This window comes from Microcebus murinus, chromosome 2 (genome assembly GCF_040939455.1).
Source record: "Microcebus murinus isolate Inina chromosome 2, M.murinus_Inina_mat1.0, whole genome shotgun sequence".
NCBI lineage: Eukaryota > Metazoa > Chordata > Mammalia > Primates > Cheirogaleidae > Microcebus > Microcebus murinus.
The window spans coordinates 16,529,486-16,544,693 of NC_134105.1; the positions used below are offsets into that span (position 1 = coordinate 16,529,486).

The 15,208-nt window shown below is 49.2% G+C and overlaps 1 protein-coding gene across 4 annotated transcripts in view; it reads left to right on the top strand.

Moving 5' to 3' along the window:
- NCMAP (non-compact myelin associated protein) overlaps positions 1 to 15,208 on the top strand; it is a 38,109-nt gene that overhangs the window by 17,799 nt on the left and 5,102 nt on the right. Inside the window, exons 2-5 of one of the 4 annotated variants that reach the window (XM_075995208.1) lie at positions 4,816 to 4,862; positions 7,281 to 7,420; positions 11,294 to 11,382; positions 14,580 to 14,664. In XM_075995208.1, coding sequence (XP_075851323.1) covers positions 11,301 to 11,382; positions 14,580 to 14,664 — 167 coding nt within the window. In that variant the 5' untranslated portion in view covers positions 4,816 to 4,862; positions 7,281 to 7,420; positions 11,294 to 11,300. The remainder of the gene's footprint in view (positions 1 to 4,815; positions 4,863 to 7,280; positions 7,421 to 11,293; positions 11,383 to 14,579; positions 14,665 to 15,208) is intronic. The other 3 variants (XM_075995221.1, XM_075995213.1, XM_075995217.1) reach the window with 3 other exon arrangements.

Below are 15,208 nucleotides of genomic sequence, written 5' to 3' on the forward strand. Positions count from 1 at the left end.
TCCTGTGCTTAGTTTTATAGATGCAATTTCTTAGCTCTGGGAAGATACTTAAGTTTTATTCTGCTCTCTGTAGTAGTGTCTCTGTTTGCTTTAAATGCCTCCATCTGTTCATTTGGTTTTTCTGCTGCGTGTTCGTCATGTTTGAGGCTTTTCTCCTTCCAAGGGTCTGTTGGTGATCCTTGGCTATCTGTCCCTATGTAAGAGTAAGGCACTAAAAAGCCCATGGTGGGGAAGTGGGGGGCTCATTGGAAACTCTCGGGGTGGGGACAGAGCTTGTCAACTAGCGACTTCTCATAGGCCGATTGGGCGGAACGTGGTCATTTCCCTGGCGGACTCCATAACATCAGTCAGGATCTGCTCTGGGATCTGGGTTCAGCCAGGCACTAAGCCTGGGGGTAACGCGCGGGTGAGCCCACAGTGCGGGGTTTAGCCCTCCTCTCAGACCCATTTTCAGCCTTCCACAGGCGAGGACTCCAGAGCTGTGCCTGCGAGACAAACGCGCATATGAACTGCCGGGGATCTGGCTAACAGGCAGGCTCTTGCTCTGCAGGCCAGAGCCGAATCTCAAAGGTTCTACCTCTCTGGGGGAAGAGAGCCCAGCTAACCAGCTCAGTGTGGCTTCTGTAGTCTATGAAGGGATTTATGGGGCTTGTGGAGGGGCCAGGCAGTGAAAAAGACATCCTTGCAAGTCAGAACTGGCCAGGGAGCAGACCTTTACAAGACTGAAGTCTTTAGAAGACTAAAGACCTTCTAAGCCCTTGGCAGGGAGGAGATTTGGAAAGGAAAAATTGAGAATGGTTGTGAGTTAACTGGGCAAATAACTCCCACAAGATGGGACAGAATTCTGGCTGGCGGGGGCTGGGCTGGGGTGGTCCTTCAGGACAGGACAAGCTGTAGTTGCATTTGAACTTGAGTTGGAGGCAGGTGCTAGAACTTACACGAAAGCAGCTTGCCCAGCAGGGAAGAGGTCAGGCCTGCCCAGTTGCCTCCTGAGCCCCCTCCCTGTGTCCCTGTCCCAGCCAACCCAGTGGCTCCAGGACTCTTTCCCTGCCCCTCTCTCACAGCCCTGCCACGTACTCCCTCCCAATGTGGTGCTGGTTCCTGCCACCCCCGGGACATAACTGACCCACTGAGGTCCCCACGGTGCCTGGTCTCTGGTGTGTGTCTGTGTTTAGACAGTGTAGGGGAGGCAGGAGCAGATCCAGAGCACAAACCTTGGGATCAGACAGGTTAAGATTCCAAATCCTATGTAGGAAGCTAACTCATGGCTTCCCCAAGATGTCCACATGCTAATCCCCGGAACCTGGGAATATGTTGGTCTACGTGGCAAAAGAACTTTGCAGAAGGGATTGAGTTCAGGATCTTGAGGTGGGGAGATTGTCCTGGATTACCCTGTGGGCCAGTGTCATCATAAAGGTCCTTAGGAGAGGGAGGCAGGAGAGTCAGAGAGAGAGGAGGGTGTGAAGATGGAGGCGGAGATCGGAGAGAGAGAAGATGCCGCACTGCTGATCTGATGGTGGAGGAAGACGAGCCGGGAATGCAGGCAGTCTGCAGACTCTGGAAAAAGCAAGGAAACGAATTCTCCCCAGAGCCTCCCGAAGGCACCCAGCATGGCCAGCACTTTGACTGTAGCCCACTAACACCAACTTTAGACTTCTGGCTGCTAGAACTATAAAAAAAAAAAAAAATGAATGTATGTTATTGTAAAGCCACTAAATTTGCAGAAATGTGGTACAGCAGCAATAGGAAACTATTCTATCCTTGCTTTGCCATATATTAGCACTGACACCTTGGCAACTTACCTAACCTCTCTGAGCCTCAGTTACTTCATCTGTGAAATAGGGATAGTATATGTGAGAAAATACTTATAACGTACTTAGCATGGTAACTGGCACACGGTAAGCACTTGATAAATGGTAGCTATTGAGTTTGTGGTCATTGCCATCATCATCATCATTATTGGTGGTCTATCCTCAAATGTAACAACAGACTGGACCTTTTCCTTCTTGTCCAGACCTTCTTGAGGCCTGGTTGTACCTCCTGAGCCAAAATATCAACAGGTAGAAAGAACAGGGAGCAGAGTCCTTCCTCAGCAGGGCCTCTGACCCTGGGAGTGTCCCCAGGACTATTGCTCACCTCCTGGGCAGCCATCGGCAATTTGGAGGTAAAAGACCCAAGTTTGAGACTCAGCTCCTCCACTTCCCGTGAGATTCGGGGCAAGTCACTTAACCTCTCTGAGCCTCCATTTCCTATCAGCAGAATGGAGACGAAACGACTTGCCTGTTTGTATTGATTAAGTGAGCAAACGTGTGAAAGCACGGTGCCTGGCACTCAGCAGCGTCTCCTTAGAGCAGGCGTCCTACAGCCGGCGGGCCACAGGTGCGTGTTTTTGCCCGTTTGTTTTTTCACTTCAAAGTAAGATATGGGCAGTGTGCATAGAAATTGTTCATAGTTTTTTTGTTTTTTGTTTTTTTTTTTTGAGACAGAGTCTCGCTTTGTTGCCCAGGCTAGTGTGAGTGCCGTGGCGTCAGCCTAGGTCACAGCAACCTCAAACTCCTGGGCTCGAGCGATCCTTCTGTCTCAGCCTCCTGAGTAGCTGGGACTACAGGCATGCGCCACCATGCCCGGCTAATTTTTTATATATATATCAGTTGGCCAATTAGTTTCTTTCTATTTATAGTAGAGACGGGGTCTCGCTCTTGCTCAGGCTGGTTTTGAACTCCTGACCTTGAGCAATCCGCCCGCCTCGGCCTCCCAGAGAGCTAGGATTACAGGCGTGAGCCACCGCGCCCGGCCTGTTCATAGTTTTTTTAAAACTATAGTCCGGCCCTCCAACGGTCTGAGGGACAGTGAACTGGCCCCCTGTTTAAAAAGTTTGAGGACCCCTGTCTTAGAGGTTAGCCCCCTTCCCTTCCTGGCTCATGGCAGGGGGGAATTATTATCCTCCGACATATTCACTGAGGGGCGTAAACTCTTTAACCCTGCGCGTCCCTCCCCAAGTCCCTGGGACTGTGGCACGCTGGAGATTTATGTGGGGGCTCATATGTAGTTTGAGGACTCTCAAGAGCTGGACCTTGGCTTGGGCCCAAAGGCTGAGGGGCCAGTGGAAGCCACGAGTCACATTCCAGCTCTCGGTCAGTCTCAACCATGACACCCACGGGTCTCTTCCTCCCACTGGCTCCTGGCACTGCCTGTGCCGCCCTTTTGGCACCAGCAACATCTGCCTTGTGACCACTTTCATCTGGGGTTTCTATCTGTAACTCTTAGTACATGGAGCTTGTTTTGTTTACAGGTCTTGTGTTGGAAGCTCTTTGAGTCCCCTTTCCTTACAATGTGGGCTGCAAAAAATCAGAGAAACAAGGGACATCCGAGCCATCACTTGACAGAGGGGGTTAATAAGACTTCACAGATGTGGGGGGCCTACAGCCCAGACTTCCAAAGCCACAGGCACTGTGGCTCACGCTGACTTCTCTCTCCCACCACCCCCCGAGTTAGTACCTGCAAGGAGGGACAAGCTTCTGGAAGACGCTGGTTCTTGAGTTAAGCTATGAACAGCTGTTCCCTGTAATAGAACCACAGGCTGGAAAGGCTCTTAGAGATGATCTCCAAACTGGGCCATTTTACAGAGAGGGAAGCCAAGGTCCAGGGAGGGGAGGGGACTTTCTGAGGTTGTGTGGCAAGTGAGTGGCAAAGGGAATCCTGGTCTTCTGATTCCCACCCCACGTTGTGAATCTGTAGCTCGCTCCTCCGCCCAGCCAGCAGCCCCTGTGCCCCGCAGTCCCATCGGGACTGTGTGCCTCCTTGCGGGGGTCTCGCTGTTGCCTCTGTCTCTGCTCTCCATGGAGATGAAGAGGAAGGTCAGACCCTCCAGAGATCCTGGTGACTCCTGTTCAGATGCCCTGGTGACACTGTGCTTCACGGTCTGGCTCCCTGACCTCCCTGTTCATACCTGAGTTTAACCAAGTGCGGCCAGCGCTTGACCAGACGGAGGACAGGGAACCGGAGCTCCAGGAAGAGCAGGGAGAACACAGGCTGGAGACAGAGGGGGAGGAGAGGAGGGGCTAGAAATGAGCAGGAACTGATCACCCGCCACACACCAGGGCTCCGCAGGGCAATTATGGTGTCTCATTGACTCCCACAACCCCACGAGACGGGGGTGTTAGCCCTGTTCTATGAATGAAAACACTGAGGCCTCCAGAAGTGGCTCAAGCTGTCAGGCCACTCAGAGGTGAAGTTGAAGTTCAAAGGCAGGTCTGCCTGACCCCAAAGGCCTTGCTGGGTCACGAGCTCCTGGACATGTGCCGTCACAACACTGTCAAGAGTTCTCAACAGCCACCCAGAGGAGCTGAAATTTCTCTCCTGAAGTCAAAAAATTAACGAGGTCAAGGCTAACCGGGATCAATGCAAAGTCCTGTGCTTAATTTCAAAAGTCATTTGCACAAGAGCAGAATGACGTCGTTACTGGCCAGCAGCTCATCATAACATTGTCACCACTTAGTGCTGCCCCTGCTGCGTTAGATTTCCATAGTACTTTGCAGTTTATAAAACCCCTCACTTGCTGGTCCTAGGGCTTTGATTGACCATAAACAAGCATAAGAGTAAGTCTGAAGGCGGGGTGTCTATCACTAGGGTGTGTATAAGCCATGTGCTTGGCTGCCTGTGAGGCTAATGAGCTATTTGTTTGCATTCATCCATTGTCGTATCAGTAGATTTTGTGCAGAGCCACTGTGCTGAATGCATTGCATTTAATTCCATCTCACTTAATGCTCACAACCACCCTATGGAGTTGTGACTATTACAATTCCTATTTTACAGATCAGAAAGCCAGGCGGTGAAGAAAATTGGCCAAGGCCACGCAGCGAGTAAGTAGTAGAATTCAGCCTCCTCCTGATCCGTATCAAGAAAGCTGTCATTCTGAACATTTCAGGCTCCTCTGGAGTCACCTGTCCAGTTTTGGGTTCTGTTCTTAAAGGCAAACAATGACACAGAGGAGAGACCCAGGAGGGACACCGTCACCCTAAAGCTTGTTTGAAGGGGCTAAGGATATTTACCCTGGAGAAGTAAATTGTCAGAGAACATACAATTGCTCTTTTCAAGGTCAGAAAGCTCCTCTGTTTGGAAACAGGTTGGATTCCACCATTTACCAACCTACAGCCAACTGCTGTCGCCCCCTATCGGTGGGAGGTAAAATAGATGCACTGATCCCAGCTGCCCTAACTGTTCCTTCCCTGAAGTTGAGTTTAATCTTTCACACATGAACGTGCCTTTAATGCTGACAGGTTGTCATGCAGAAAAGTAGCAGATTTACCTTTATGGGAAGGGAATTAGGACCAATGAGTAATAGTTACAAGGCACCAACAAGAAGGTCAATTTTCTGATAATTAAAACATCCCAGGCCGGGCGCAGTGGCTCATGCCTGTAATCCTAGCACTCTGGGAGGCCAAGGCGGGCAGATTGCTTGAAGTCAGGAGTTCGAAACCAGCCTGAGCAAGAGCAAGACCCCATCTCTACTATAAATAGAAAGAAATTAATTGGCCAACAAATATATATATAGAAAAAAAATTAGCTGGGCATGGTGGCACATGCCTGTAGTCCCAGCTACTCAGGAGGCTGAGGCAGGAGGATTGCTTGAGCCCAGGAGTTTGAGGTTGCTGTGAGCTAGGCTGATGCCATGGCACTCACTCTAGCCTGGGCAACAAAGCGAGACTCTGTCTAAAAAAAGCCAAAAAAACAAACAAACAAAAACCATCTTGGCCAAGCACGGTGGCTCACGCCTATAATCCTAGCACTCTGGGAGGCCGAGGCAGGAGGATTGCTCAAAGGTCAGGAGTTCGAAACCAGCCTGAGCAAGAGCGACACCCCATCTCTACTAAAAATAGAAAGAAATTAATTGGCCGACTAATATATAGAGAAAAAATTAACAGGGCCTGGTGGCGCATGCCTGTAGTCCCAGCTACTCGGGAGGCTGAGGCAGGAGGATTGCCTAAGCCCAGGAGTTTGAGGTTGCTGTGAGCTAGGCTGATGCCACAGCACTCACTGTAGCCCAGGCAACAGAGTGAGACTCGGGTCACCAAAAACAAAAACAAAACAACATCGCAGTAACTCAAGGGGCTGCTTGGGAGTAGTGAGGTGCTTGTCTGTGGAGGAGATCAAGTCATGCTGCATCTCCCATCTGTCAGGTGATTGGGAGACATCATTCCCAATGTTTTGGTGGGTCGAGGGCTTTTGTGGGTTACCTACTCTGCATGACAGTTGGTCCTTTGAGGAGGGGTCTGCCAGGGCTGGTCATGTCTTTGTTGTCTCATCCAGGGAGGAACTTGGAACGCAGAAGGAAAGGGGGCAGCACTGGGGCAGAGCAGTAGAGGAGATATTTTGCACAGGTGGTGGTCGGGCCGCATTTATCTTTCAGACTCAGCTCTTACACTTGACCAAGAGCTAGTCAGAGAGGGTGTGTCACTACCCCCTGTCTTTTCCCAAACTGACTTCCCACACAGGGCCATCGCAAATAACGTGAGGGAACAACAATTCTTTGTAAATTCTATAAATGTGACTGAGGCTTGGCTGCAGACAGAGGTTCAGTGTGTGGCAAAGCGCAGGGACTAGTCAGGTAGAAGTTAGGGTTCGGGCTCAGGGCAAGTGCCCTGGCTCTGTCTGCTGAACCCCCAGCCCCAGTGGGTTTTCTCATCAAAGCCCCGCTTTGATCTGGGCCCCCAATGCTGGGCCACCTGTACATTGTGCGTTCACTGGGAGGCAATCTGGTGAGTGAGGGTTTTGGAATAGGGGCTGTGAAGTTGGGCAGGCCCTGGCTTGAATCCTAGCATGGCCTTCATATTAGCCTTGTGAATTTAGGTTGGTTTCTTCTCTGCTTTGAGCCTCAGTTTCCTCATCTGTAGAATTGACACAGGGATTGTGCCTTCCTTACTGGAGAGATATAAGGATTAAATGAGATCTCGAATGTAAAGCACCAAGTACAGTGCCTGACACATAATTTTTTATTATTATTATTATTATTATTAAGTTAACCTCTGACAGTGAAAACCGGCCTCACCCTCCCTATATTGTCCATATTTTCCATGGCCAGGGGGCCTGGTCATAGGCATATTGGGTACTAAAATCTCCTACTGGACCTCACTTGGTTAACAACGATTGCTAGGGCTCCACAGATGAAAACACCCACATCCTTGGCCACCGATGTTCCACCACCCTCCCTCCCACCTTCTCTGATGTAACGGGAACAGAGATGTAATTGAGAGTTCGGAGATTACTCACTGTTCTTTCAGAAAGAAGAGTGACTGGGCCCATCCACAAGGCAGTCTGCACCTGGAACTCGGTACCCAGGAGATCACCTCTGAACAGGTGCAGAGGGGCTCCACCTGCGGAGGAGCCTGTGACCTGGTGGCCTTAGGTGGCGGCATCACTGGTCAGTATGTGTGTGTGTGTGTGTGGGCACGTGTGCATGCATATTCTTGCAGTGACTGTCTTGGACCCCAGGGTGCGTATCGGGGCAGGGCGGTGCAGTGGGACATACAGGCTTTGCACCTTGCAAGGCCTGGTTCAAACACCAGCTCTGCAGCTTCCGGGCTACGTGAGCACAGAGAGTTAGCTTTATGTTGCCAAGTCTTGGGGTCCTCATTTGAAACATGGGGAAAGGAAAACCTGTCTTACATGGCATTTTGCTGATTAAATTAGGGCGTGGATAGAAAATAACTGACCCAAGGTCTTGGCACATGGCAGTCACTCAGGTGGTGGCCTCTGTCATTTTTGTGCATGCTGCTTTAATGGCAAATGTGTCCATGGGTAGGGTTGGGGTTATCCAGTCATTGTGCCACTGTCTCTCTCACTAAGTGACCCTTGATCAGTGGCCACTTATTTGTATCTCTTTTCTATTTTTAAAAAGAATTGTAAGAAAGCCTCACGGGCAAGTCTCCTTAGCTTGATATTGGTGGGGACAGGAGCGAAGGTTCGGGCACATGCACGCCAAGGCACTGCTCATGTGGGGTCCCTGTGCTGGGACGGACAGTGGTCTGTAGGGGGCGGTCTCTCCTTGAGAGCAGAGGTGGGGAGTGTGGGGGTGGGGAAGACTTTCATTCCACATTCTTATATTTGAACATATTTATTTCTAAAGAAAGAATTTTTCCTTGTTTTGAGCTCTATATCCCCCAGTGTGTAATTTAGTTCAGCAAATATTTACTAATCCTCACTATAATATTTAGAGCTACCATTTATGGAGCACTTGAAGGCACTTTCCACACCTTGCCTCTCACCCTCAGCTCCCTTGGAGAAAAGCTACTCATTTCACAGATGAGCAAATGAAGAGGGAGGGATGCGACTACTTGCTCCAGTCTTTCTGCTGGCAAAGGTGTGAAGGCCCCGACACTTTACCTGGGGGAGGTAGAAGGCTACGAAGAAGAATAAGACCTCTGCCCCCAAGGACCTGACAATGAACCTGCAGCATTAACTGCCAGACCAAGCAGCAGACACACCTGCTGTGCTGGGGTGTCTTTGGGGACCCTGCTGGGGGAGGGTAGAGAACAGAGTTGCTAATTCCGTCTGGGGGCGGGGGAGTCTTCCGGAGGTGGTGACTGGGCTGAGTCTTAGAGGGTGTGTTCATTTTGGGGGAGAGCAGTGCAGCGTGGCTGGCCTGGGACTGTTTCAGGGGCTCAGGAGGCAGGAAGCCCAGGCAGGGAGACAGATCCGCAGGTGCCAGGAAGTCAGGCAAAGCCACACAGGGTTCCCGGCAGGAGCCTGAGTCACGGAAGTCCTAAGGATCTGGTCTTTGGGAGAGGGACAGACATGAGCTGGGGAGAGTTAGGCAGGGCCCCGGACTCAAAGGAGACCAGAGAAGGTGAAGGCAGAGCCCCTGCTATGGATGGATGGGGCCAGGCCACAGAGGGCCATTCCGAGGCTGTGAGACCCCAGGGAAGGCCACAGCTACCAGAGACCCCAGCCTGGGAGCAGATGGCCTGACCCCAGCGGATGTCTCAAGTGGGGTGCTGAGCCCTGTTTCCATCAGAGCTGGGAGAGCAGGGCAGCTGCAGCTCATAGACAGGGCCTCTCTGGAAAGGCCAACTGTGGGGACTGGGAAGAGCCAACCCAGGCACAGCAGGACCAGGTATGATGGGGGAGGGTGCAGCGTCACAGCAGTCACAGCAGTTTGGCCGAGTTTGGCGTGAGCAGATGAGAGGCTGGAGACACGGTGGGAACAGCCAGGGAAGTGCTTTCACTACCAGATACGAGCGTGGGCAGGGGGAGGTGACTGTGTTTTGGTTGCAAGAATGACGTGATCAAATCTATAATCTGTCACCCTCACTGGAATGTGAGCTTCCCAGGGCCAGCAGTCTGTCCCCTCCATTTCACCTGTGTAGTCCCGGCATGTAGCACAGCGTCGCTGCACAGGTGCTAGATTGATGTTTGCTTAATAGATATGAAGAACCACAATACACGCAGTGCCTATGGACATATACATATGTAGTAAACATTTTAAAACTTAGATGAGAATACACACTAACGGTCAAGGTAGTGGTTACTTTGGGGGAGGGAGGAATGGGATTGAGGCAGAACACAACAAGGACTGACACTGTATCCAAATTTTTTTTTTTATATAAAAAGAGCTGAAGGGCCGGGCGCGGTGGCTCACGCCTATAATCCTAGCACTCTGGGAGGCCAAGGCGGGCGGATTGCTCAAGGTCAGGAGTTTGAAACCAGCCTGAGCAAGAGCCAGACCCTGTCTCTACTATAAATAGAAAGAAATTAATTGGCCAACTAATATATATAGAAAAAATTATCCGGGCATGGTGGCGCATGCCTGTAGTCCCAGCTACTCAGGAGGCTGAGGCAGTAGGATCGCTTGAGCCCAGGAGTTTGAGGTTGCTGTGAGCTAGGCTGACGCCACGGCACTCACTCTAGCCTGGGCAACAAAGCGAGACTCTGTCTCCAAAAAAAAGAGCTGAAGGACATATGACTATAAACATTTGTTGCATCTGACTGGTAGGTACACAGATTCCTACTGTATTCGTATTCATAACACGTATTTCTTACTTAAAAAAATAAATGTATGCATAAATATTTTTTAAATGTATGCACTCTCTCTTCTCCAGTAGAGTCCTCAGCTGCGTGGAGGACTTGTGGCTTCTTAGGGTTACAGATAGGCCTTGATCATTCTCTCGATGCAGATCCTTCCTGGGTCTCCAACTTGTCAAAGTGCCACTCTGAAATAATAAGGCAGAACCTGGTTTGTCTCCCTGCTTTTCTTGATCCATCACTTATAATATCATTGTGCTTACAGTATGATTCCTGGTGGAGGATCTCGACACCTCTTTCTGCTGGCATGACGCCACAGTAACCATGCACCTCCTGGCTCGCCCCTCAAGTGTAACAGCATAGGGTGTGGGTTTTGATTCCTAGTGTATTGGGGGAAAGGACATGTTGTACACTCACAGAGTGTGCTTGGGCCCAGGCTCTAGCTCTACCTGGCTCTATGGCGTTGGTCACTCAGCCGCTGAGCGCGGCGTGCTCAGCAGCAAGACATGCAAAGTAACTGCTTCCCGGGGACAGAAAGGATTAACCAAGATGATGAGGTATGTGAAGGCTCCCAGCATGCGGTGGCTGCTCAACTTGCATTCTCTCCCATCCCCTTGAGGGCTCTGTGCCCCCTGGCCTCTGTGCCCACTGCTCTCACCCCCAAACCGTGCCCATCCTTCCAGGCCTATTCCAATGCATCTCTTCCACAAAATGGTTCTTCGCAGCCCAGTGGTGCATGTCACCAACTGCTTAATAATCATAGCTAATTTTTTCATCTTTTTTTTGTTTGTTTCATTAGATGGATACAACTTTTGCAGGCAGAAACACCATTTCAGGCATTGTTTCGGGGTGGACAGAGGCCACTAGAACGGGAGGTAGACACCTGGGTTAAATTCTTCTAGCTATTCTTCTTGGGATTCCTCGTAGCTTTGGGGCCATCAGTTTCATCAGTAAAATGGCAACAATAACCACCCTCATCAGCCTTGTGGGAGATTGATTTAGACATTTCATGCGAAACACAGAGGCACTTGAATAAATATTGTTGAGTGAATGTAAACTGCTTTGAAAAACAAAGTTCCTTACAAATGTCAGGTATTATTTTTAAGTCGCCCATAGTCTCTAGTAATGGGCCTCATATGTACTGGCTGCCGAGGAAACTGCATGCTTGAATATTCTACAGCCATCCAGATGAAGACCGAAAGCGGCACTGTGCAGGAATAAATAATAAGGCTCACTCTGTTTTTAAACAAAATTTCTTCTTTGTTCTCACTAGGATCAAGATGACTACGGCCACCCCTTTGGGGGACACCACCTTCTTCTCACTGAACATGACCACCAGGGGCGAAGACTTTCTGTATAAGAGTAAGGTCACCTTGGCTTGGAGGCCGGGGGAGGGGTGGCAGGACAAGTGTCACGGTCAGCTCCTGGTGCAGAGGTCAAGAGTGTGGGCTCTGGAGACAGAGTGCCTGGGTCTCAGGCCAAGTTCTACCACTTGCCAACTGGGTGACCCTGGACACATGACTTCTCTGCTGGGTGCCTCTTTCCTTTTCTGTAGGGTAGGGATATTAATGAAGCTACTACTATAGGTAGTCGTGAGGACTATAAGGGATAATCCATATGGTGAGCTTAGAATAGCCTCTGGTGCATACTAAGTATCTAATGCATATTATTATTAATTACTACTACTACTGTTATTTTCATTAGGGAGTCTTGTGGTCTAGAGGGCAATGGAAATTTGAACCTCTTGTAAGGTATCTCTAAATGGATCACCTATTTTTTTTTTTTTTTTTTTTTTTTTAGACAGAGTCTCCCTTTGTTGCCCAGGCGAGAGTGAGTGCCGTGGCATCAGCCTCGCTCACAGCAACCTCAGATTCCTGGGCTCAAGCGATCCTGCTGCCTCAGCCTCCCGAATAGCTGGGACTACAGGCATGCGCCACCATGCCCGGCTAATTTTTGCTATATATATTCGTTGGCCAATTAATTTCTTTCTATTTATAGTAGAGACAGGGTCTTGCTCTTGCTCAGGCTGGTTTCGAACTCCTGACCTGGAGCGATCCGCCCACCTCGGCCTCCCAGAGTGCTAGGATTACAGGCGTGAGCCACCGCGCCTGGCCGAATGGTCACCTTAAAATGTAGTTGTTTTCAGGCCAAGTGTGGTGGCTCACACCTGTAATCCCAGCACTTTGGGAAGCTGAAGGGGGAGGATAGCTTGAGGCCAGGAATTTGAAACCAGCCCTTGGCAATATAGCAAAAACAAACAAAATTAGCTGGTCTCAACAAAAACAAAATTAAGCAGGCATTGTGGTGTGCACCTGTAGTCCCAGCTACTCAGAAAACTGAGATGAAGGCCGGGCGCGGTGGCTCACGCCTGTAATCCTAGCACTCTGGGAGGCCGAGGTGGGCGGATTGCTCAAGGTCAGGAGTTCAAAACCAGCCTGAGTGAGACCCCGTCTCTACCATAAAAATAGAAAGAAATTAATTGGCCAACTAATATATATAATATAAAAATCAGCCGGGCAAGGTGGCGCATGCCTGTAGTCCCAGCTACTCGGGAGGCTGAGGCAGGAGGATTGCTTGAGCCCAGGAGTTTGAGGTTGCTGCGAGCTAGGCTGATGCCACGGCACTCACTCTAGCCTAGGCAAGAAAGTAAGACTCTGTCTCAAAAATAAATAAATAAATAAAAAAAAGAAAACTGAGATGGGAGGCTCTCTCAAGCCCAAGAATTTGAGGTTACAGTGAGCTATGATCACTCCACTGCATTCCAGCCGGAGTGACAGAGTGAGACCCTGTCTCTAAAACAATAAAATAAAATAAAAATGTAGCTACTTTCCTACTATTTTTGCAAGGCAAAAACATCAATTTATGAAGAAGTATATGAATGTAGGTGGGAAGAGTTTGTCATGGGGAGACATTTGCCAGGAACAAGAAGTCTCCAGAAGGAAAAATTGGAGGTTAGCTCTTCAGAGAACCAACTGATTGTATGAGAAGTTTCGGTCCATTTCAGCCATTTCAGTTGGTAACATAGGTACCTCTGTGTGGGGGCCAGACCCCCTGTGCACACAGAGGGTTTCCCACCATGACAAACACCTCAGAGCCGTGGTGCTGGCAGGTGGCTGAATTAATGTCAGGGTGCATCTCTTGTGTGGGGACTCAGAAGGGTCGCTCTCAGGACAGGGTCCCAGGGGATACCCTGCTCCTTGCTGGGTGGGCAGACCTCCAGGGGCCTGCTGAGGTATGTCTCAAAACAGATTTGAGGGGAAATGCAGGGGAAAGGGAATCACTGTCAACAAGATGAGAATAGTTCTGTTTTTATTCAACTCAAAGTAGTAGTTCTCAACTAGGCAATTTTGCCCTTCTAGACAGAGTTACTAGATTTAGCAAATAAAAATAAAGGACATGCAATTAAATTTGAATTTAAGATAAACAATGGATAATTTTTAGTGTTAAGTATGCAATATTTGAGACATACTGAAAAAGTATTCATTATTTGTTGGAGATTCTGATCTAAGTGGGTATCCTGTATTTTAACTGGCAACCCTACCACCAGGGATCATTTGGCAATGTCTGGAGGTATTTAGGTTGTCACAACTGGGGTGGGGGCACAGGGGGATTGCAACTGGAATGAGGCTAAATGTCTTACAATGCACAGGACGGCTCCCCACAACAGGGAATCATCCAGCTGAGGTTAAAATCCTGAACTAGATTCCCCAAGGAAAAAAACCAAGCTGCTTTGTGATGGATTCCCTGCCTTCTCCTTTTTTATCTTCCAATCTTTTTTCCTATGAATATTTGCACATGGTTTGTTTTTTCAGTAAACCTTTCATAAAAGCATTACTTATCTTCTCAAAGTGCACAAATCATAAGTGCACAGCTGGGTAAACTTTTATAAAGTGAACATACCGGTGCAACCAGCCCCCATATCAAAAAGCAGACCACCAGCATGACCCCAGAGGTCCCGGGTTCTCTTCCAACCTCTGTCCTCCACCCACTCCAGGAACCAACTCGTCTGACTTTTATCACCATAGATTAGTTCTACGTGGTTTTAAACTTTATATAAATGGAAAAAGTACCATGTGTACTCTTTTGTATCTGACATTTTTTGCTCAACATTATGTTTTTGTTTTGAGACAGAGTCTCACTTTGTTGTTGCCCAGGAGAGTGAGTGCCATGGCGTCAGCCTAGCTCACAGCAACCTCAAACTCCTGGGCTCAAGCAATCCTGCTGCCTCAGCCTCCCAAGTAGCAGGGAATACAGGCATGTGCCACTGTGCCCGGCTAATTTTTTGTATATATATTTTTAGTTGGTCAATTAATTTCTTTATATTTATAGTAGAGACGGGGTCTCGCTCAGGCTGGTTTCGAACTCCTGACCTCGAGCAATCCGCCAGCCTTGGCCTCCCAGAGTGCTAGGATTATAGGTGTGAGCCACCACGCCCGGCCTCTCCTCCTTCCCTTGACCCAGTGGGGTTGTCAGGTGTCCCGACAGCAGCCACAGCAGCAGCCCTCTCGCAGTCTGCATTTCGATTTGCACCTTCTCCATCTCTGCTCCTCTCTGCGTAGGTTCTGGAGCCATCGTTGCTGCCGTCGTGGTGGTCGTCATCATCATCTTCGTCGTGGTTCTGATCCTGCTGAAGATGTACAACAGGTACGGGATGCCCCGAGCTTTGCAACTATCTGGTCCCTTCAGTGACAGCAGGAAAAATGGGAACTAACACCTGTGGGTACCTGTCGTGTGCCCGGCAGTGTCCGTGAGCCGTTAGCAAATGCTCTGCCCCTTGCGGGTCCTTTCTGGAGTCTGTTCTGCTGCAGGAACTTCACAGTGCCTGAATATTTTTGTACTTGGAAAGATATTTTTTAAATGTAACAAGGATAATGACAATGATAATGGCCTTAAGCAGCATGGTAAACCCTTGTATGTCATTTACAAATAACAGACAAACGTTTTAGTCCACTTCTCTTGGAGACACTCTGCTGGGTTGCATGAGCAGCCACATAAGTGTCTGAGGAGATAAACGCTGGAAGCACACACACCCCAACTCCACTTTCTGGGACCAAATAAGGGGAAATGAAATACTGTAATTTGATCACATAAAGAATAAATTTGATGCGATATCACCTTCTACTCACAACTTTGCTAGGTTATTCTTTTCAGGGAAGAAATCAAAATTAAAAGGCTTTTATAAAGGCTG